Source organism: Musca autumnalis, unplaced genomic scaffold, assembly GCF_047663935.1.
Source record: "Musca autumnalis isolate F117 unplaced genomic scaffold, ASM4766393v1 scaffold_4, whole genome shotgun sequence".
NCBI classification, from domain to species: Eukaryota; Metazoa; Arthropoda; class Insecta; order Diptera; family Muscidae; genus Musca; species Musca autumnalis.
The window spans coordinates 58,183,059-58,206,896 of record NW_027411977.1 but is presented as its reverse complement, the minus strand read 5'-3'; the positions used below and the strand labels follow the sequence as shown (position 1 = coordinate 58,206,896).

The 23,838-nt window shown below is 36.7% G+C and overlaps 1 protein-coding gene across 1 annotated transcript in view; it reads left to right on the top strand.

Moving 5' to 3' along the window:
- Positions 1–23,838, top strand: part of LOC141404210 (neurotrimin-like) — a 416,440-nt gene that overhangs the window by 286,450 nt on the left and 106,152 nt on the right. The window contains exon 3 of the mRNA XM_073987581.1: positions 22,547–22,988. Coding sequence (XP_073843682.1) covers positions 22,904–22,988 — 85 coding nt within the window. The 5' untranslated portion in view covers positions 22,547–22,903. The remainder of the gene's footprint in view (positions 1–22,546; positions 22,989–23,838) is intronic.

The window sequence follows — 23,838 nt, the reverse complement described above, 5'->3', positions numbered from 1 at the left end:
ATATCCCTGACACGATCTTGTAGGCAATCGGGAGTAGACTTATGCCCCTATAGTTAGAGCATACAGTCTTATCTCCCTTCTTGTGGACGGGGTACAGGATACTCAGGTTCCAATCGTCGGGTACTCGTTCTTCCTGCCAGATGGTGCTAACTAGCTGATGAATACACCTTATCAGCGTGTCGACTCCGGTTTTGAACAGCTCGGCTGGTAAGCCATCGGCTCCTGCTGCTTTATTATTCTTCAGCCGGTCCCAGCAAAATGTTCGATGCCAATGATGCTATTCAAGAATGAGTGCAAGTGAAATGGAATGTCATTTTTTCAGCATCTTCACTCATTCTTTTTACAAGAGCGTGACCCCCAAAAGATGCAATTCATTTTCAGATCCTAAGCATGCCATCTTTACTAACTCGATGGAATGGCATCTTCAACAATTCTTTGGCATGGCATCTATACCAATCCTTTGGTATGCCATCTTAACCAATTCCCAAGAATAGCATTTTCACTAATCTTTGGCATGGCATTTTCACCAACCCTTTGGCATGTAATTTTCACGTATTGCTCGGAAAATGAAAAATTATTTTAATTTTTTTATTTTATTAATTTAAAAGGAATTAATGAAATAACTATAATTTATTTATCATCATAAAGTTTACATCTATAATTGCAGTTTATTCTCATTGTTGCAACAGTAGTTAATATGTTTGTATTCTCATTTTTCTGCTTAATCTGACTCTGGGTCTATCAGTAGTAAGGATGTGGCTATTTCGCTATTTATATGGTTTGTAACCACAAAGCTGCAAACTTAAGTTTCTTAGCAGGATTTGTAGGGCAATTGAAAAGGAGCAGTGTGTCGTGGTATGCTGGGCAGATGTTTTCCACGGTGTCATCAGTACTTGCCCTATAGGAATTTTGACGGCTGCACCATCCCGAGCGTATTGACCCAAAACTACTCTGGTTTGTCCTGACAGCTGGCGCTTCTCAGCTGCGATAGATGGTGGATGTTCTCCAAGGACCGCATTCACACGATAACTGTTTACTGTATCTGCGACTGCATTCGTGTGAATGCTACTTAAACCTGGTTGAAAGGCTTGTTGATCTAGAGGTTCTCTCTTGTAACGTTAGACTTCTCTTTCTAGATTATGAGCACGGCTTGCTCCGAGTGAGTCCTCTGCTAATATGGAGATGGAGATGGCCTTCAGCGCAGTTGTTGTGCTGCTTACGGATCCTATGCTATTGATCGGCAACTGGAAAGTTATTTCTGATGCTAGAAGAATTATAGCCACAAGGGTCCTTGCTACGGGCGACAAAAGCGAAATCGGTTTGTAAGATTCACCTTTGCTGGCATCCTTTTCGGGCTTCAGTAGCTGGCCTATTTTCCAGACTTCGGGAACGATGTGTTTGGAAAGCCACAGGTTGTAAATTTAAGTGAGAAACTTAACTTCCCAGCTGTTGCAGTCTAAACTACGCCGCTGCACGCATCAGAGTTTACTTCCTCCGCAACAGGTTTTGATTCATCTTACAAAAGGATTTTACTTCCCATCAGTGCAGTGCAGATTTCGACATTGACTCCAACTGCAGATTACTATTTCGTGAATTTTATTTTACAACGTTTTGGAAATGTTTGTTGTTCTGTAGGGATCTACAAATCGACTTGTTGAGCAGGGTTCTCTAGAGCAGGCAAGGAAATTTTTATAATTGGTCTGTTCCTTTACTTTTAAAAATGGTAATTGTTGCAAAAATGGTAAAAGTGGTGAACTGCACTCATATAAATTGTATGCTTTTAAAAGTAAGGAAACACTTTGCGGGTAAAAACTGGTAATCTCAGGCACGTAAAGGAACACGACTAATATCAAAGAGTGCAGTCCGACTCTACTTTTAGCTCAATGATTGGGACTTCCTAGCATAATAAATCTTACATTGCTTGAAACGTACATATTTAGACAAATAAAAGAATATATACATGTGTAAAAATAAAAACACAAAATTCATCTATATTGGATCGATGGATTGGGTTCAAATGCTAAGGAAAAGATCGGATCTATAACGACTTCCTTTGAATTGGTTTAAATGCTGATGAAACGATCGGATCTTTCACGACTTCATTTGAACCAAAGCAAAAGATCCAGTGAAATCATGGCATCTCATGGAACCACTTCCATAAAATTTTGCTGGGGTTGATTGCTGTCTTTACCTCATCTTGGCTGGGCGGTATACATTCAATACCATCTTCTGGGATTGAGTCTGTGGTATCTCCGTCGTCTTCGTTGCTATTGGATACCAACAGTTTTGAAAAATATTCTTTCCATATCCTGAGCACAATATCTGTATCAGTCGTGTCGACTCCGGTTTTGAACAGCTCGGCTGGTAAGCCATCGGCTCCTGCTGCTATATTATTCTTCAGCCGGTTGATTGCTGTCTTTACCTCATCTTGGCTGGGCGGTATACATTCAATACCATCTTCTGGGATTGAGTCTGTGGTATCTCCGTCGTCTTCGTTGCTATTGGATACAAACAGTTTTGAAAAATATTCTTTCCATATCCTGAGCACACTATCTGTATCAGTTATCAAATTACCTTGCTGGTCTCTACAGGGGAATGTGCCTGTACCAAAGCCATCAGTTTGATGCTTGACTCTTTGGTAGAATTTTCGGACTTCATTCTGGTGATTTTTTCACACTCCCGCTTTTTCATCTCTCTCTTTTTTCTGAGGAAAAGACGTTTCTCCTCTCTCCTTTTCTCCCGATATCTCTCTCGTGCGCTGCGCGTTGCTACTGATTGTAAACTAGCCCTATATGCCGCATTTTTCTCTTCGGTAGCAGCACGACACTCCTGGTCATACCATGGATTCCTTGGTGGAGGTCTCTGGTATCCAAGTACTGATTATGCGGTTGTTTGCATGGAGTGGGCAATGTTTTGCCATTGTCCTGATATGTTATCGGGTCGAGGAGTGCTTTGATTAAGCAGTTGGGCCAGTTGAGTGAAATATGCTCAGGCTATCTGTTGTGATTGCAGCTTACCGATGTCCAATTTTCGCGTTGTATCTGTTCGCGCTTTATTTGCAACGTTTAGACGGGTGCGTACCTTTGCTGCAACAAGGTAATTGTCCGAATCTATGTTTTCACCTCGGAACGATCGTACATCCAACATGCTTGATGCATGTCTTCCATCTATCACAACGTGTTCAATTTGATTTCTTGTTTTCGATCTCTCGACAGCCAGGTGCCCTTATGAATATCGAGATGCTTAAATCTGGTACTGCTAACTACCATGTTTCTTGCAGCTGCAAAGTCTATCAGCATCATACCATTGTCAGATGTTTCACTGTGGAGACTGAATTTTCCGACTGGCCATAGATATTTTCCTTTCCAATTTTGGCATTAAAATCGCCTAGAATAATTTTAATGTCATGGGCAGGACAACGGTCATAAGTTTCTTCTAAGCGCTCATAAAATATATCTTTGGTCAGTTAGTCCTTGTCTTCAGTGGGAGCATGAGCGCAAATAAGGCTGATGTTGAAGAATTTTGCTTTTTTTCGAATTGTAGCAAGTCTTTCATTCCCTGGTGTGAAGCAGGAGACCAGGTGTTTTAACCTCCGACCAATTACAAATCCGCAACCAAACTCATGCTTTATGTCATGGCAGCTATAATACAGTGCATCACCTTTAGGTGTTGTTGTGACGCCTTTCCCATTCCATCGTATTTCCTGTATGGTAGTAATGTCGGCCTTGTACTTTTCCAGTACATCTGCCAATGTGTAAACTGCACCTTCTCTATAAAGAGTGCGATCATTCCAGGTGCAGATTCGCAGATCATGGTCTTTAAAACGTTTGCGGGGGTCGTCAACTTTAGAGAGAGATTTGCTTTTATTTTCTTTTGATTTTTCGTAGAAGGCTGCTTTTTCTAGTGGAGGGTTACTAACCCTGCGCCCAAACCCACGTTTTTAACGTTCTTATGGGTGAACGCGAAATTGAAATTTGCAGAATCCAGTCTATAACATGTTTAGGTTTTCACTGGTTTTCCAAACAAAAATTAAAAATATCCAAAATTTTAAGTTTTACGAAATCTGGAAATTGATTTTTTTTAATTCACAAGTATATGCAAAATTTCTTTTCTAAAACTGTTATCTGATATCGTCACCTATCATCAAATATATGTATTTACGAGAATACGCCCCGATCCAAAAAGTTCTACTCCAAAGAACACATGGACCATACCACAGGCTACACCAAAAAACATCACTTACTGACACAACAAATGATTGGCCACATCTAATATTACATTTAGATTTTTAATAATAATCTTAATTTACATAACATTACCCATATTACCCAGATTGTAAATTTTTTATTTTGGAGTTTTGAAAGTGTTAAGAATATAATTCCGTTACTATTTGATTTCAATCACTGACTTGAATAATGACTTTTTGCCGCAAAAACCTGTCATTGGCTCCACCGTGCAGTGAAGGGTATAATTATTATAAGCTTTCATTTCGTTAATTCCGCGTGTATGCATTCTTGTATTGCAAGGCAATTTCTTTTTTTGTTATAACTGTTGCAGTATCATCGCAATGGAAATATACAACAAAGCTTCTTGCTACTTTTTGATTTTATTGTTATGGATATTTTGTTTTTCATTCACATTCATTCAATCTTGTGAACAATCACCATAATGGAATGGAAAAAATTGTGAAAGAAAGCTTAACAGTGAAACGATTATTATTTTCCCATTTTTCATGTCATGAAGTAAACTATGCAGAAAAAAAGAAGAAAAACATTGCGGATGCTGTGCAAGTATTCAGTTAGATGAACGCTTAAAATGTGTGGCTGTTTTATTCTCTCCCCCCACTCTTTTCTTTTTTCGGTATGTTTTTCAATAGTTGAAAAGTTTCTTTTGTGTCTTTCGTCATAAATAAATATTTTTTCTATAGTGAAAAGTATTTCGACTATTTTGTGTTCTAAGGCGAATAGATTCTGCAACCAACAGCACTACTTAGGTAAAGTATTTCAATTTTGCCATCAGGCGAATATGGATCAATCAAGAGAGTGCTGGGGGCCAATAAAAGGTAATGATAAGCATGCCCATCAATAGCACAGAAGTTCAAAGCTTAGAAACTACGACAACCCACATTTCGCTGGAAACCAAAAATCCATTACTTTGTTAAAACAGTTACATAGTGTTTGGAGTACACTCAAAGATTATTGTTTTCCTTGTGTAAAAGGAAATAAATGAACAGACACAAAAAATTCATGAAATGTAAGTGTGTCGACTTTTTTAACATGTTGGTAGGTATGGTCGGCAAGAGTAAATGATGGTGATAGGTTGGTTGGTGGCTATACTTTATAGCCTCAATTAGTATATGAGGAATACCGTTTTGAAAACCACACCACTCGTGTAATTGTAATTTCGTAGTATTAAATTGGCAGTTAAATCCAACCTGATCGGCTATCTCGGCGATATTATGAAGGAACGGTCGTCCTATAGCGTTAAGTCGTCGTTGCATTAGTGCTGGGCAGGAACAGAGGAGGTGCTCCACAGTTTCCTACTCTTCCTCATCTCCGCAGCTGAGACAGTGGTCGTTGTGTAGTATATTTAAGCGCTTTGCGTGTTTATTAATAGCCCAGTGACCGCTTAACACTGCAATAAGTCTTGCCAGGTTACGTCGATTTTGGCTGATTAGGAACTTTGCGACTGACGCCTTTTGGGAGTTTGTTAGAGGCGGATCCTGCTCTGGCTAGTACGTCCGCTTTTTCATTTTCATCAAGTCCCTTATGGCCTGGGACCCAGGTGAGGGTTAATCTTGCCAGACGCCCTAGTTTAGCAAGTTCTTCTTTACAATCTTTCACTAGCTATGATGTGGCAGATTTAGTTTTTAGTGCAAGGAGCGCCGCTTGACTGTCGACATAAATTCCTATTGAGTTTGGTGTGTGGATTTTTAAGAGAATAATACAAGCTTCCTTTATGACCAGTATCTTCGCCTGAAAAACACTACAATCGTCAGGTAGCTTTATGGATGTTTGCATCATCTGAGAAGACACCAGAGCCGACTCCACATTTCATCTTCGAGCCATCTGTGTATACCTTGATGTCATGACCTGTCAGTCGTAATCCATTATTCCATTCTTTCCTGCTTGGAAATTTGACTTCAAAATCTGATCGAATGTCATTGTAGGAGCGCAGTAATCAGCAGTAGTTGCTATTTCTTTTGGTAGTTTGTGAAACACGCACGCATGTCCGTAGGCTCGATCGCTCCATATACATAGAGCCCACAGCCTTGCCGCATTACATGTTGCAATTGCTTTGATGTGTATGTCTATTGGCAGAATGTTCATCATAATATTGAGGGATTCAGCCGGACAAGTCCGAATTGCCCCTGTCACCCCGATGCATACAGATCATTGTATACTATATAGTTTTTTCTGTGTAGTTTTCTTTTCCACTGTTGGCCACCATACTAGTGCACCATATGTGAGGATTGGTCTTATTATGCTGGTGTACATTAGAGATGGGCGCGTGCGTAAAAAATTAGGCACGAACATAAACGAACACGGACCAAAATTTTTATGCACATTCACGCACAAACACTGCGTTTTTCGAGAAGGCACAAAATTGCAAAAAAGAAGACATCGATCTAGGTAAACATTTATTTATTTTTAAAAAAATGGCAGGTGCCGGCTTTGCCACCGCAGATTTTCTTGAAAACTACAAATGCTACAAAAAACCCATTAAGAGGAAAATTGTGAGTTTAGGAAAGATCTATCATATTCCAAAAGCTGGCATTTGTATCAAAGACATGATTGATCATGTAAGCAGTTTTTGGTACTACGAAAAAAGTTCATGGAAGGTATATTTTTTTATATCTTGTTTGCTCTTAATGATATCCAAAATACATTTTATACCGTTAAAAGACAACTTCTAAAAAATAGAAATCCAAATAATTTGTATTAAAAACCAGTAGGAAAAGACCAAAGTCGGGCGGGGCCGACTATGTAATACCCTACACCAGTCGAAATATGTAAAAATGGAATAATTAGTATACATCCCAATACGCAAATTGGAGCCATATTTGGGGAAAATCGTTAAAATACCTAAAATCGGGAGGTACCGTTATATGGGGGCTACAAAAAACATGGACCTATCTTAACAATTTTAAGTGGCGAAATTTCGTGGCCACTGGGAACAACATATGTAAAATTTCAGCTAGTTCAAGCAAAAATGTGGCTAAGATCCCTAAAATACCTTAAATCGGGAGGTATCGTTATATGGGGACTATACCGAACCGTGGACCTATCTTGACAATTTTTAGTGGAGCAATTTCGCGGCCATTGAGAACCTCAAATGTAAAATTTCAGCTAGTTTGGGCAAAAAATGTGGCTAAGATCCATAAAATACCTTAAATCGGGAGGTATCGTTATATGGGGACTATACCGAACCGTGGATCTATCTTGACAATTTTTAGTGGAGCAATTTCGCGGCCATTGGGAACCTCAAATGTAAAATTTCAGCTGGTTTGGGCAACAAATGCGGCTAAGATCCTTAAAATACCTTAAATCGGGAGGTACCGTTATATGGAGGCTATACCAAAACTTGGACCGATATAGCCCATCTTCGAACTTGATCTTCCGACGGCTAAAAAAATGGTATTCCTCAATTTTCAGCGAAATCGGTCAACAAATGCGACCTGTATGTTGCGAACGGACGGACGGACGGACATGCATAAATCGATTCAGAAAGTGATTCTATGTATATCCCTAGAAGGAACTATGGGTCTATATCGCTTCCTTTTGTATGTTACATACAAATGCACTAACACATAATACCCCTTACCACATAGTGGTGTAGGGTATAAAAATAATTATAAATGCCAAAATTATTCATATTATGAAATGTTTTGGGGGTGGGGCGCCTATGCCAGGATGGGGGTGGGGTGCGTTAATTTGAGAAATTTGTTATGTTATAGATATACCACACTATAATGTGAAGTCAAAATCAAATAGTATGCTAAACGTTTCGTATTTATGTAATATTATAACTTTTGTATATAAATTCAAGATACCAACTTCAATTGAATGCTAGGATCTGTTTCGTTTTGTCAATTTTAATATATTTTTTGATTATTCAATAGATAAAACGTCATTTTATTGTAAAATTTTGATATTTAAGGTAGAAATGTGGTAAATGAAATGTGGCTAAGCTGCCCCATGGGTGGGGCGGCATTGCCACTTTTTTGACATTTTGTAAATCCTGAAAAATTATACTTAAAACAAAAAAAAATTATAAACATTTATATATCAAAACTTATAGATATGCTTATATTTTTTCTAAAAATAATTTTTGAAAAAACTTTGATATTAGAACATTTTGAACAAAAACGTGGCACACCCTCCTCGCGTTATTGTACTTCTAATTTTTCTATTCTTATTTAAAAACAAGTGAGCAAAGGCCATAGTCGGGACGGGGCCGACCATGTGATACCCTACACCACTACCCCTGTGAATAAGCTTGTTACTGGTAAACATGTCTTTTAGTGAATATAATCCGGCTACCACCAAACATAATATACCTCTTTCTTTTTGGGACCCCCATAAGGAACCATAATTTCGTGACCATCCCATCAAAATTGCGACCTGTAGCGTGATTTCAAAAAAATGGAAAAATTGGATGTATTACCGACTATTGCGGTATTTCCTTTGTCTGGCCACTTTCGACAACCTACTTTAAACCAATGTAAAGGTAATATTTTCTTCTTCCATTGACGGGTTTTGTCGTTGGAACACCCCTACTAGAAGCCGATGCATTCACAAAGAATAAAACTTTGAATTTGTTTCCACGTGAGTTTTCCCCCATTTCGACCTCTAAATATTAACCGACTATCACCAAAATCAATAGGCTTCTAAATCTGTGGGGCCCCATCAACCCCAAAAATTTCGTGACTATCAAAATTCCAACTTGTAGCGTGATTACAAAAAATGAAAAAAATGGATATATTACTTTGCATCAATATAAAGGAGATCTTTTCTTCTTCCATAGGCGGTGTTCCTTTTGAAATGCTCCTGCCAGAAGTGGAGATATTCGCATTAGAAAAAACGTAGACTTTTCTCTACATAAGCTTATTGCTTATTCCGACTCCTGAATATTTTCCGACCATCCGACCATGTTTTAACATTTTCGACAATTTGTTGTTTAGCTCCGAGTGTTTAAAATATCTTACAACGTTTTTTGGGCAGTCAATCAGTTTTCCCAATTCGGGAAAAGGATGTTTTTCAATAACATCATCTATAACAGATAATACAGTCAGATAAACATCTGATTAGCAAAGAGATAATATTGCGTTAAACCTCTGAGTAGTTTCTGTATATGCTTCTCTCATGAAGAAAATAAATGACAAACAAACATCATCTTTTTTTACTCATACTCTGGCCTCTCCATAACAAAACTGCAATAACTACCAGACTAAAAAACGAAGCAAATAATTATAGGAATATTTTGGTCGGTGTTTAGTATGATCTCTAGCACGACTTCTAAAGGGAGACCAAAAATTTAGCACGATCGTGTCACATAGTGCAGATCGTGTTTAGTCGTGTCGTGCAAAAACCGTGTCGAACAAAAAAGCACGATCACGCAAGGAGCCAAAGCAGTGGCGATATAACTCCTCCCTGTGGAGTTCCTCTATTTTCGTGCTTTGACAGCGTATTGTTTCCCAGTGAGGCAGTAATAACTCTACTTTGCAGCATTGTGGTAATCCAGCTAGCGATGAAAGATTCCACGCCGAAGTTATCTAGAGCTTGTTTTATTGCTGCGGTACTGACATTATTGAAGGCGCCTTCTATATTCAGAAAAGCAGCCAAGGTGTATTGTTTATGTTCTAAGGATTTCTCGATAGTCCTTAAGACTTCGTGTAGGGCTGTATCAGTCGATCGTCCTTTTATGTAAGCGTGTTGACTGGAAGATATATTGTTTGAGTTGTCCATCTTTTCTCGAATATGCACGTCGATGAGTCTTTTGAACGTCTTAAGTAGAACTGATGAAATGTTTATAGGTCTGAAGTCTTTAGCATTTTCATGACTACGCTTTCCTGCTTTGGGTATGAATACAACTTTGACTTGTCTCCCACTCGCTGCAACGTAGTTAAGGGATATGCATCTAATCTGAATATATTTAGCATTTCCTTAAAACATATAGGCAAGATGGACATTAGATGCCCTATCCAGAGAAAAATATTCCGTAGACGAACCCTCCCCATTGTTTAGTGGGGTCCCCCAAAGTTATTACCCTTAAGCAGCTATCGTATTGGGTATATAACATAATTTTTTTCCAAAATCTGAAAATATTAAGAATTTCTTGAAAGACATAGGCTTGATGGACTTTCGATTCCCTATCCAGAAAAAAATATTCCGTCGACGAAGCCCTACCCCTTGTTTGGTGGGGGCCCCAAAGTAATTACCCTTTAGCAGCTTTCGTAGTGGGTATATAAAATAATTTTTCCAAAATCTGAAAATATGTAGAATTTCTTGAAAGACATAGGCTTGATGGACATTCGATGCCCTATCCAGAAAAAATATTCCGTCGACGAACCCCACCCCATAGTTTGGTGGGGGCCCCAGAGTATTTACCCTTCAGCAGCTTTCGTAGTGGGTATAGAAAATAATTTTTCCAAAACCTGTATACTTTTAGAAATTCCTAAAAGGCATATGCTAGATGGACATCTGATGACCTATCCAGAAAAAAATATTCGGTGGACAAACCCCTCCCCATTGTTTGGTGGGGGCCCCAAAGTATTACCCTTTAGCAGCTTTCGTAGTGGGTATATAAAATCATTTTTTTTCCAAAATCTGAAAATATTTAGAATTTCTTGAAAGACATGGGCTGGATGGACATTCCATGCCCTATCCAGAAAAAAGTATTTCGTCGACGAACCCCTCCCCATTGTTTGGTGGGGGCCACAAAGTATTACCCTTTAGCAGCTTTCGTAGTGGGTATATAAAATAATTATTTTCCAAAATCTGAAAATATTTAGAATTTCTTGAAAGACATGGGCTTGATGGACATTCGATACCCTATCCAGAAAAAAATATTTCGTCGACGAACCCCACTCCATTGTTTGGTGGGGCCCCAAAGTGGTTACCCTTCAGCAGCTTTCGTAGTGGGTATATTAAATAATTTTTGTCCAAAATCTGAAAATATTTAGAAATTCTTGATAGACATGGGCTTGATGGGCATTCGATGCCCTATCCAGAAAAAAATATTCCGTCGACGAACCCCTCCCCATAGTTTGGTGGAGGGCCCCAAAGTAGTTACCCTTCATCAGCTTTCGTAGTGGGCATATAAAATATTTTTTTTTTAAAATCTGAAATTATTTAGAATTTCTTGAAAGACAAGGGCTTGATGGACATTCGATGTCCTATCCAGAAAAAAATATTTCGTCGACGAACCCCTCCCCATTGTTTGGTGGGGGCCTCAAAGTTGTTACCTTTCAGCAGCTTTCGTAGTGGGTATATAAAATAATTTTTTCCAAAATCTGAATATATTTAGAATTTCTTGAAAGATATAGCAAGATGAACATTAGATGCCCTATCCAGAGAAAAATATTCCGTAGACGAACCCCTCACCAAAGTAATAACCCTTTAGCAGTTTTGGTCGTTGGTACTTTTGTTAGAAACTGACACGTATATAATTATTTAAACGTTTAAACAACCCTCATTAATATAATAAAATTGTATGCTAAATAAATAATTACAGTTTAATTTAATTCAGTTAAATATTGTTCAAATATTATAAAGATATTAATAGTTTCATTCTTAAATTAAATTTTTTAATTAAATTTAAATTTATACCTAGAAGTGTGCAGTACGCTGTTGTTGGTTCGTGCCTTTGCTAAAATTACATTTTCCAATTTAATTTATTCAATTTATTTTAACACACATAAAAACTTCTCAGGTGTAAGCACCTTCCATTTAAAGTTGCTTCAAGGTCACCGTGAACACCTATGGTTCGATGAGTAAACTTTCGTGCTTTTTATTAGAAGAACTTCAGGCTATCAATTAGAACACGTTCTGGCCTTCTTAAAATATCTTTTGTATTTATGAATGAAACCCTGTTGGTATTCTATGAGAATATCTTCTATGTGAAGAACTTCTACCCGTCTCTAAAAAACCTTCTGGAATTCTCTATGAAAACTTTCTGGGATATGGGTCAAATATTAAAATATTTAGGGCCTGCATTTACTGTGAGTAGTATGTGTGGTATATGTTACAAAGCTATACACGGTGCTCTTGAAACAATTTTAAATGGAAGGTGCTTACACCTCGGAAGTTTTTGCGGATTCTGAAACTACAATGTTCATAGATGAGAACCATCAAAAAACAAAAAAATCGCCGGAGCGCTTTTTAAATAAATCGCGATTTAAGTTGACATTTTTAGGGGTTGTTTAGGTTTTCGCGATTTTGCTTAGAAACCGCATTTCCTTTCAAAATGGGACCAAAGCAAATATTGTAGCTATGAAAATTCTCTATAATATCGACGTTTATGGTATTTTCGTAGTTTTTACCATTATTGAGATATAGAGTTCAACTTGGGACAATGCACTGACTGTATCGCCCCCTTATAAAACAATGTCATGTAGGGTGCGCCTTAACTAACTTTTGATGAAAACCGCTTACACATGGAAAGTTTTTGTGAATTCTGAATCAGCAGTGTTCATAGATGGGAAAAATCCAAAAAAAGAAAAAATCGCTGTAGAGATTTTTAAATAAATCGCGGTCAAAATTCACATTTTTAGGTGCTTTTTAGGTTTTTACGATTTTGCTTAAAAACCGCAAGTCCAATCGAAATGGAGCTAAAGAAAATGTTGTAGCTGTCAAAATTCTCTAGAGGATTGACGTTTAACATTTGTTCCCAGCTTGTACCATTTTTGAGATAAGGAAGCTCAGTTTATATTTTTAGTTTTTTTTGTTAGGGTTTCGCGAATTTGCTTGAATACGGTAAGTCGTATCGACATGTGACCTGAGAAAATCTTAAAGCTGTGAAAATTCTCTACAAGACTGGCTTAAGTAACTTATCCTTAGTTGTAACATTTTTTTAGATATATAAGTTTAAGTTGGGAATTTGCAGTCATGACATTGTTTTATAAGGGGGCAATACAGAATTGAATTGAATTTGAATTGTCCTAATTTGAACTTCTATATCTCAAAAACGGTAAAACCGACGAGAATATCATAAAGGTCAATCTTGTAGAGAATTTTCATAGCTACAACATTTGTTTTAGTCCCATTTTGATAGGAAATGTGATTTTTAAGCAAAATCGCGAAAACCTAAACAACCCCTAAAAATGTCAACTTAAATCGCGATTTATTTAAAAAGCGCTCCGGCGATTTTTTTTGTTTTTTGATTGTTCTCATCTATAAACATTGTAGTTTCAGAATCCGCAAAAATTTCCGAGGTGTAAGCACCTTCCATTTAAAATTGTTTCAAGAGCACCGTGTATAATAATATTCTTCATACATCCCTGGGAGAACTTTAACTATTCGGAAAAAAAGTCATTTTTAAAAATAATTAGAAAATCGTAAATTTTTCTGTGAACTTTTCTTGATAAAAATTACCGCTTATCTTAACTGTTTTGCACACATGGGGTCGATGGGGACTTTTAAAACTTTTTTCTAGCTCTCCGTCCAAATTTGACACTATAGGAATTTCTAGTTATCACTACTTGTATGTCTATTTTAAGCGAACTATGTGTAGCTGTGCTAACATTACCAATACATCTTCATTTTTTTCAACATCACTTCACAGTAGTTTTACGAAAACCACTACTGCCAATATGAATTACTTTCATTCGTGCAACTTCCCTGGGTGAATGCTAGTAAATCCGCCTTGTGTTCAATGATAAAGTAGACTACCGAAATCTTTGTAGGAGGTATTTGCTGCTGACATTTTCAATTATTTGTTAGCAACTTAGTTGGCAACAATACTAATCACAACACTAATAACCTCAATAACAAACAACAACGGATAACATAAAAAAAACAATACTGCAACTGCACCAAAATCACCAACAGCGAAGTTTCGTTCCAATGGTTCCTGCACACTGGAAAAGAACTCACGGTAAGGTCTGTCCGACAAAAACAATGTGCCAATTACAGTCGACAAAGTAGAAATACACGACAATCTAAAGTTCACAAAAGGCCACTTTAAGTTTCCTGCTTATGTCCTTAATAGTTGCTGCTCTTGTAATTGAGATGGGTCTATTTAAGCGTTTGCCCTGAAACAAAAACAACAACAACCACTACAACTCAAAGTAAACGAAACAAAAACCAATTCTAAATACAGTCGTCGTCTTCGCTTCTTTTGGCCTTTACTTCTTGGCGGTTTTGAGTTATTTCAGTTGCAGTCTTTCAAGGCAGCAATGCATGGGAGGATAGTTACGAAATTTGACAGTTAGTTCAGGGCTAAATATATTGTGTTCATTTTTCATTAGAATTTTCTTTGGCGAATTCTTTTAATTTTTGTGTGGGCAAGGAGTAGGGGGAGGATGTTGATGCTGAATATAGTCATGGACATCTGCAACAACAACAATGACGTCAATATAAACGAAAGTCAATATATAGTGTTGCTGTGCAGTATTGTTTTTTTTTTGTGATCTAGGTCAATTTAGTTATGAGAATGGTTATTTGAAATATTTAATTTTGAGAAAATTTTTAAATATATTCTGTAAATGTTTTGATCGTTGAATGTGCCGTGTTCTCCGAAAATCTTCTATGAGAAGACTATCTAGCCTTTTTTTAGAACAACTTGGCCGGATTTAATAAATCCAATGGGTTTTATATGACAATTCCATTGTGTATACGTCAAGTTTTGTTTAAAGGATAACACCTTGTACAAGTTCCGATACAGGCGTACGGACTTGTAGGTGTTCTAAATCTACAGAGTATTTTTAAATCCGAAATTAATTGTTGCCAAAAGACGAACAACAACACTTTCATGAATATAGACAACACAACAGGTATTCAGGCGATACTTACGTGTTCCTATTGTGAAACTGGTGGTGTAGGTTAAATGAAACACTGAGTTAATTTTACAGACGCAGGCGGTCTTAATTTTGGTTTATTTTATATTTTATTGTTTTATTGCAAAATTGCTGCTTCTGCTTCAAAGGTTACAGAAGACTGATTGAATGAGTTGTCCCTTTGACATATGATTTGGCGCCGATAAATACAGATAGTAGAGGTTTTGGCAGGTATCGATATTGCCTTCCGATTGGCTCCAAACCTCGACACACCTAGTCGGGCAGTTCAAAAAACATATTTTTTTTATGATTTTTTTTCCAAAAAAGTACCAGTCTTTTGTTTGGGTGTTGTACTCAATAAGCCCACAAAAATGTATTATGATCGGTACATCCTTTCTCGACCTATAGTGAACATCCCTTTTTTATACCCTCAGCCTTTAGGCTAAAGAGGGTATTTACACTTTGATACGACCACAAATGTGCCTCATCGAAATAATGGTTTTAGACCCCAAGTATGTTTGCACGATATCCGTTTCAGACAATTTTGAGTAGATCTAGCAATGTCCGTCCGTCTGTCTGTCCGTCTGTCTGGCTTGCTGGTGCGCACGATAACTCTTCAAATTTTGGGTATCGAATTATTTTGTCCATATTCGATTTAAGTTCGAAGATGGTCCATATAGGTCCACTCCTTCAGGTACCTCCCCCACAAATGTTAAAAAATTGTCGCAAAACTTGTGCGCACGATAACTCTTGTAGGGAATAACCGATTTGGTCCATACATTGCACATCGTGTAATTTCTACCAAACTTAGATGAGGTTTCAATATGGACTCAATCGGTCCACTCCTTCGGGTACCCCCCACACAAAATTTCGGAAAAGTTCAGTTTAGGACCTGGTCTCGAATCGCTTTGATTTTTGTTTACGCAAGTTGTATTCGCTGTCCTCTATACGACGCTGTAAGTTTCATTAGGGGCAAGTCCATACTTCCTGAGGAAATAGCCTGAAAGTTACAAAAAGCCCTATGACACCGTGTGTAATGGTTGGAGTGCAAGATAACCCTCGAACGGATCTGCCGATTCGGTCCAAAATTTGGCTTTCGTAATAGTTTGTCCAAACTTAGTTCAAGTTCAAAGATGGATTATATCGGTCCACTCCTTCCCGTACCTCCCCCACAAAAGTTCGAAAATGTTCGGAAAATTTGTGCGTACGATAACTCTTGAAGGAAGTTACCGATTTGGTCATTACATTGCACATTATGAAATTTCTACCAGACTTAGCTGAGGTTCCAATATGGACTCAATCGGTAAACTCCTTCGAGTACCTCCCACACAAAATTTCGGAAAAGTTCAGTTTAGGACCTGCTCACGAATCGCTTTGGTTTTTGTTGTAACATCTTGTATTCACTGTCCCCTATACGAAGGTACAAGTTTCCTCAGGGGCAAGTCCATACTTCCTGAAAAATAGCCTGAAAGTTTAAAAACAAACCCTATGACACAATGTTTATGGGTGGAAGCGCAAGATAATTCTCGAACAGAAATGCCGATTCTGGCCAAAATTTGGCCTTCGTAATTTCCAAACTTAGTTTAAGTTCGTAGATAAGCCATATCGGTCCACTCCTTCAGGTACCTACCCCACAAAAGTCCAAAAATATTCGGAAAAAAGTGACCGATTTGGTCCATTCTTTACACATTCTCATAATATGTACCAGATGTAGATCAGGTTCGAATATGGACTTTATTTGTCCACTCCATCCCGTACCTCCCACACAAAATTTTGGATAAGTTCACTTTAAGACCTGCTATTGAATCACTTTGATTTTTGTTGAAACAACTTACATTCGCTGCCTCAATTACGATGGTAAAAGTTGTTTCAGAAAAGGAGCTCCTTCACCCCCTCTCTCTCCTAAAAGCAAAAAATATTCATGTATTATTTTTAATGTCTGGCACAAGAGTATGTAATTTTTCAAATTGTAGAGAATTTTCACTTCTACAATATTTTCTTTAGTCTCATTTCAATAGGACTTGCGATTTCAAACGAAAACGTGAAAACCTAAAAAAATCTAAAATTATGAACTTTGACCGCGATTTATTTAAAAATCCGTTCGGCGATTTTTTCTTGATTTTGGATTTTTTCTCTCTATGAGCATTGCTGTTTCAGAATCCGCAAAGTGTCAAAGTGTTTGCATTTAAAGTTAGTTTATGCGCACCTTACATGACACTGTTCTAAAATGAAGCCATACAGACAGTGCATTGTTCTAATTTGAACTTCAATATCTCAAAAATGGTATGTTATAGAGAAATTTCCCTGCTACTACAGTTCCTTTAGTCAGATTTCGATAGATATCGCGATTTCCTAGCAAAATCGTGAAAACCTAAAAAAAACCTAAAAATGTCAAACTTAACCGCGATTTATTTAAAAAATAGGGTTATGGTTTTTTTGAAATTTTTTCACAAAAATGATTTCCTGTAGTGAGAATGAATGATCTTTTACCAATTAATGCGTAAAATAACATTCATTCCATTTTATTATAAAAAAGGTTCCGCACAAACCACTTTGAATTTTTTTTTAAAAATTCTCTGAAATGAAAAAAAAAAATCAAAAAATACTTCTTGTTGCACGAATGAATGATCTTTTGACTTTTTTATACCCTCCACCATAGTATGGAGGGTATATTAAGTTTGTTTTTCCGTTTGTAACGCATTGAAATACTCATTTGCGACCCTATAAAGTATATATATTCTTGATCAGGGTAAAATTCTAAGTCGATCTGAGCACGTCCGTCCGTCCGTCCGTCCGTCTGTGGTAATCACTCTAGCATCCACAAAAATGGAGATAGGACGCTGAAATTTTGGGAAAATGCGTCTTTTGTTTGCAGGCAGGTCAAGTTCGATGATGGGCTATATCGGTCCACGTTTTGGTATAGCCCCCATATAACGGTACCCCCCGATTTACGGTATTTTGACGTTTTTAGCTACATTTTCAGACCGATTTGGCTATAATTTGACATTTAGGGTTCTTAAGTGTCAGTAAACATATATAACAAAACTTGTGTAGATAGGTCCACGTTTTGGTATAGCCCCCATATAACGGTACCTCCCGATATACGGTATTTTGACGTTTTTAGCTACATTATCAGACCGATGTAGCTATAATTTGACATTTAGGGTTCTTAAGTGTTAATAAACTTATACATTAGAAGTTGTGGACATAGGTCCACGTTTTGGTATAGCCCCCATTTTACGGTACCCCCGATTTCCGGTATTTTGACGTTTTTAGCTACATTTTCAGTCCGATGTAGCTATAATTTGACATTTAGGGTTCTTAAGTGTTAATAAACATATGTAGCAAAACTTGTGGACATAGGTCCACGTTTTGGTATAGCCCCCATTTAACGGTACCCCCCGATTTGCGGTATTTTGAAGTTTTTAGCTACAGTTTTGGACCGATTTAGCTATAATTTGACATTTAGGATTCTTAAGTGTTAATAAACATATATAAAAAAACTTGTGGTCATAGGTCCACGTTTTGGTATAGCCCCCATATAACGGTACACCCCGATTTGCGGTATTTTGACGTTTTTATCTATATTTTCAGACCGATGAAGCTATAATTTGACATTTGAAGTTCTTAAATGTTAATAAACTTATGTGACAAAACTTGTGGACATAGGTCCACGTTTTGGTATAGCCCCCATATAACGGTACCCCCCGATTTACGGTATTTTGACGTTTTTAGCTACATTTTCAGACCGATATAGCTATAATTTGACATTTAGCGTTCTTAAGTGTAACTAAACTTATATAACAAAAGTTGGGGACCTAGGTCCACGTTTTGGTATAGCCCCCATATAACAGTACCCCCGATTTACGGCATTTTGACGTTTTTATCTACATTTTCAGACCGATTTAGCTATCAATTGACATTTAGGGTTCTTAAATGTCAATAAACTTATACAACTAGTGGACATATGTCCATGTTTTGGAATAGCCCCCATATAACGTTACCGCCCGATTTCAGGTATTTTGAGAATTTTACCAACTAGTTTTAACCGAATTATCTGTAATTTGAACATTTGACATTTGAAATTCTTAGTGGTCACCACACCTCTCCACCAAAAATTGTCAAGAAAGCCCCCATATAACGGTACCTCCCGATTTTCAGTAATTTGATGATTTTAGCTACAATATTAAACCGAACTAGCAGTAATTTGACATTTGAAGTTCTTAGTGGTCACAACACCTCTCCATCAAAAATTGTCAACATAGGTCCATGTTCGGATATAGCTCCCATGTAACGGTACCTCCCAATTTTCAGTAATTTGGCAATTTTAGCTACAATTGTTAACAGAACTAACTGTAATTTGACATTTGAAGGTTGTAGTGGTCACCACACATCTGCATCAACAATTTTCAACATAGCCCCAATATAACGATACTTCCCGATTTTCGGTACTTTGAGGATTTTACTTAAAATGTTTAAGCACGTAGGTCCATGTTTTTGTATAGTCCCAAAACAAACCTCCCGATTTTCCGTACCTTAGCTTTATTTTCTGTAATTTGAAATTTAAAAGTCAACAAAAATTCTGCAACAAAAATTGTTCATTTAAGTTCATATTTTCGTATAGCCCACATACCTCCGATCTAGCTGTTAATGACATTTGAAGTACCCACGTTATGTACCGATTTTCGATATTTTGAGGATTCTAGCTAAATTTTTTAACCGAATCAGGAGTTATTTGACATTAAAAGCTCCCATCAAAAACTGTCAATATAGGCCCATGTTTTATTATAACCCCTATATAACAGTACCTCCCAATTTCTAGCCCACCAAAAATTGTCAACAGTTAGATATAGGCACCATAAAAACGGGCCTCCCGAATGAAGCATTTTATGTACATTATCTGACATTTTAACGTACTCACTTAAAGTTGGGGACAGGAATGAATATTTTATGGTGGAGGGTATGAAAAGTTCGGCCCGGCCGAACTTAATGCTTTTTTACTTGTTAAATTTTGAAAAAGTTCCCACACAAACCACTTTAAATTTTTATTATATATGAAATAAAGTTATATATAATATAAAATTATATATATGTTATAATACGTTAATAAAATTAGTGAAAAACAAACGGTTATGTCATTATGGTTATGTCGTGTGCCCCTATACCTTGTTTTCAGGTAATTATCTGCTTACAGTGACTTCAAAAAATTGTCAAAATTCTGAAGAATAAAAACTTTAAAAGCTTTTTGTGCGGAAGCTTTTTTTTATCGAATTACTTTATAATAAAGATTTTATGTAATCTTATGTAGAAACTCATTACGCTATGATACAGGGATATGAGGTTGTAAAAAAGGCATAACCCTAGTAAGCACCTTTCATTTAAAGCTGGTTAAAGCGCACCGTGAATAGTAATAATTTGAACTGAAATACAAGTTATTGTTTTTGCGGATTTGTTAACGATTTCGAAATACTATTTTGACGATTTGACGATTTGATTTTGGTACCAGAAAATTGACGATTTTCGACCCAACATATCTGGCATCACTGTGAGTATGCCTTGGGGGTTTACTATACGAAGGCGTCAGACGTCTCATAAGAAGGCATTAATTAGGATCTTTAATAAGAAACCATACAAAGCTCCAGCGAGACATTCTTGACTTCTGTAAGAAGATATTTTGGCGCTCTAAAAGAAAAGCTTTTTGTCTTCAATAAGAAGATATTTTCCCCTAATCAGATATTATGACTTTATATGAAAATATCTTCTGTCAATTTAACAAGTATAAGAGTATCAGTCGGCTTTGTCGACAGACTGAACATTTGGATCCAATCTGGTCAACGGACAATGTGAATCACTCCTTTTCATAGTTATGTTGCCCACCAGGCATTTTAGCTGGAACTGGCAGGGTTATTTAGAGCTTTTAGGACATTATTTTAGGATGTATGGGATTGGCCCGGAAAAAATGGTACCGTCGAGAAACAGGGCAAAACCTGCAACAAAAATTTCAAAAATTTGTTTGGCATGATATAGGCCATGTTTCAACGTGATCTATGTTTGGAAAATATAATACAATAACCCTATTTGGGACCAAGCCAGTTAATACGTTCGAGAGTTATCGTGAGCTCCAACCAGCCGGACAGACGAACGGACATGGCTAAACGAGTCCGAATTATCCATAGAAAAAATCGTTCAAACATACTTGGGGCATGAACCTATATCGAAGGCGTGGACCTATATCAACAAATTTAATATGGATAGTTTTGTACTCCAAAATGAAGACTAAATACCAAATTTTAAGCCATTTCAACCTTCAAAATTCCGAAAATACTGTTCCAATATGAAGGCGTGGACCTATGCCGACAACAATCTGCGAAAAGTTTTATACCCCCAACAAAGACTTAGTACCAAATTTCAGCCATTTCGGTGTGATAATGAAGCCAAAACCTTTAAAATACCGAAAATCGAGTGGTACCGTTCTATGGGGGCTATAGTAAAACGTGGACCGATATAGCCCATTTGCAATACCAAACATCCTAGGTGTAATAGAAACTTCTATACCAAATTACAAATTTCTATCTTAAGAACTGCGAGCTGTATCTTGATTTCAACAAACGGACGGACGGATGGACGGACATGGTTATATCGACTTAGAATTTTACCCTGATCAAGAATAAATATACTTTAAAGGGTCTCCGATGAATATTTCGATGGGTTACAAACGGAATGACAAATTTAACCCTCCGTCATGCATATGTTCCGGTAGTCACATACGTAGCGCATGTATCTGGCCAGATACAGTATGTATTTCAGTACATTGATATGAAAAATATGCTATTTTAGTGATAATATTATATTGTTATCACGCCAGGCAGATATATATTTTCTCTTTTTTATTCTTAGTACATGCATAACCCGTGTAAAAGATAATTGCTTCGGGTTTCATTGCTTCCTCTTCACAATGTTTCGTATAATGAACTGTCGAAAGTAGCTTCACACATTTATTTATTTATTTTTTTTTTTTTGGGTACGTAGCTGCAAATTGATACCAAATTTTCGTGTAATCCAAATAACGATGACAAAACAGGACGAGAACGATCCTTTCTCATTTCGTTAGGAATACATGTATCAATAAAGTACAGAACTCTTCATACAAAATGAGTGTGTATCTGGTCAGATACATGCGCTACGTACACGATGTATAGATGAAAAAATCTACATAAATTTAGTTTGTTGTTTTTTTAATGTGTTTTTTCATAAAACGAGACATTACAATATTTGTAGAGGGTACCTAGAGGCTCAAGCCCATAGCTAAATTAGAAATATATTTAAATCACAGTTGAATTCGTAAAATATCTGGCCAGATACATGTGCATGACGGAGGGTTAATTAGACCCTCCATATTATGGTGGATGGAATAAAAAAATAATACACATAACAGTTTTTTATTTATTTATTTATTTTAAATTAAAAAAAAAATACTTTCTCCTCATTTAGTTTGAAGATTTAACGCCATAGCATACCAATGTTAATTCTACAATTCTTTATTTGCAGATACGGCGTCAACAACACACCTCTCATCGACATGGCATGACTTAAGACAGAGGGATTTTCTTCATATTGGCACAAATCCAAAAAAAAAAACAAACACACAAAGAAGCCATACAAGCATTTTCAAGCAGTGCCGTTAAATTGTCGTGATAATTCCAAGAACTTTGAATTCGAAAAAAAATAGAATAGTAAAAAAAACACAAACTATAATTCTGAACAAATATGTTGGTGTTTTTATTCCATGGCTTTTTGAAATTGTGACACAGCATTCTGCAGTTGCTGCTGCTGATTGCAATCTATTTGAAGTGGATACACTCTAGACCTGATGTACGACAATTTGCTGTCGACACTTTGTCATCTATGATTGAAAGTATGAAAGCTGTAAACAGGAGAAGAATCAATGCTGGCGGGATATGTTTTTTGTTGTTGATATTTATTGCGACTGGTAAGTTATGATTATGTAGCATTTTAGTTGGTTAAACTCACATCAAAGGTTATCAATAAAAAAGGAAACGTTTTCTGTGGGGAAAAGAGCGAGATTGATAGACAATTTTTAATCTTTGATAATTAAAAAAAAAAACTAGGATAATTATAAATTAAAACAATGCAAACCTATAAGTAACTGCATGACTACAAAATAACCCCGTAGAAATGAAAATCAACTTTTAGAAAACTATTACAAAAACCTATAAATAAAAAAAACTGAATTCGAACGAAAAATTGCATGTTTTGCAATCTTTAGTAAAAATGTAACTTGAATATTGATATAAATATACGGAAATGTTGAACACAATTTTAAATTGTACTTCTTATTTTACATTAAGTGGAGTGAACGTTCATTATTTAAACATGTGATCATTGATGATACGAATATAATAGATATCAAACAATAAACTATAATTTCTGCCGTCAAGGTCAGAGCGTCCAGGCAGACCAATTCGAGTACTCATGTGCAGTCCGCACTTATTTTCATAGAAGGCTTTTGATGGAAACACTTAAGATAAAATTTAAGATTTTCGTTTTAAATTCATATTTACACCCAAAAAGCCTCTAACTATGAAAAAAACAAGTAAGAACGGCGTTAAGTTCGGTAGAGCCGAACTTGTTATACCCTCCACCACGAGTTGCATTGAAGTAGAATGAAACAATTAATTTTCTCTCGTTTATGAAGAAGACTAAATACCAAATTTCAGCAGGTTCGCTAAAATAATGTAGCTAACCTTCATAATACCGAAATTGGGGAGGTACCTTCCAGTGGGGGCTATATCAAAACGTCGATCTATACCTACAAATTT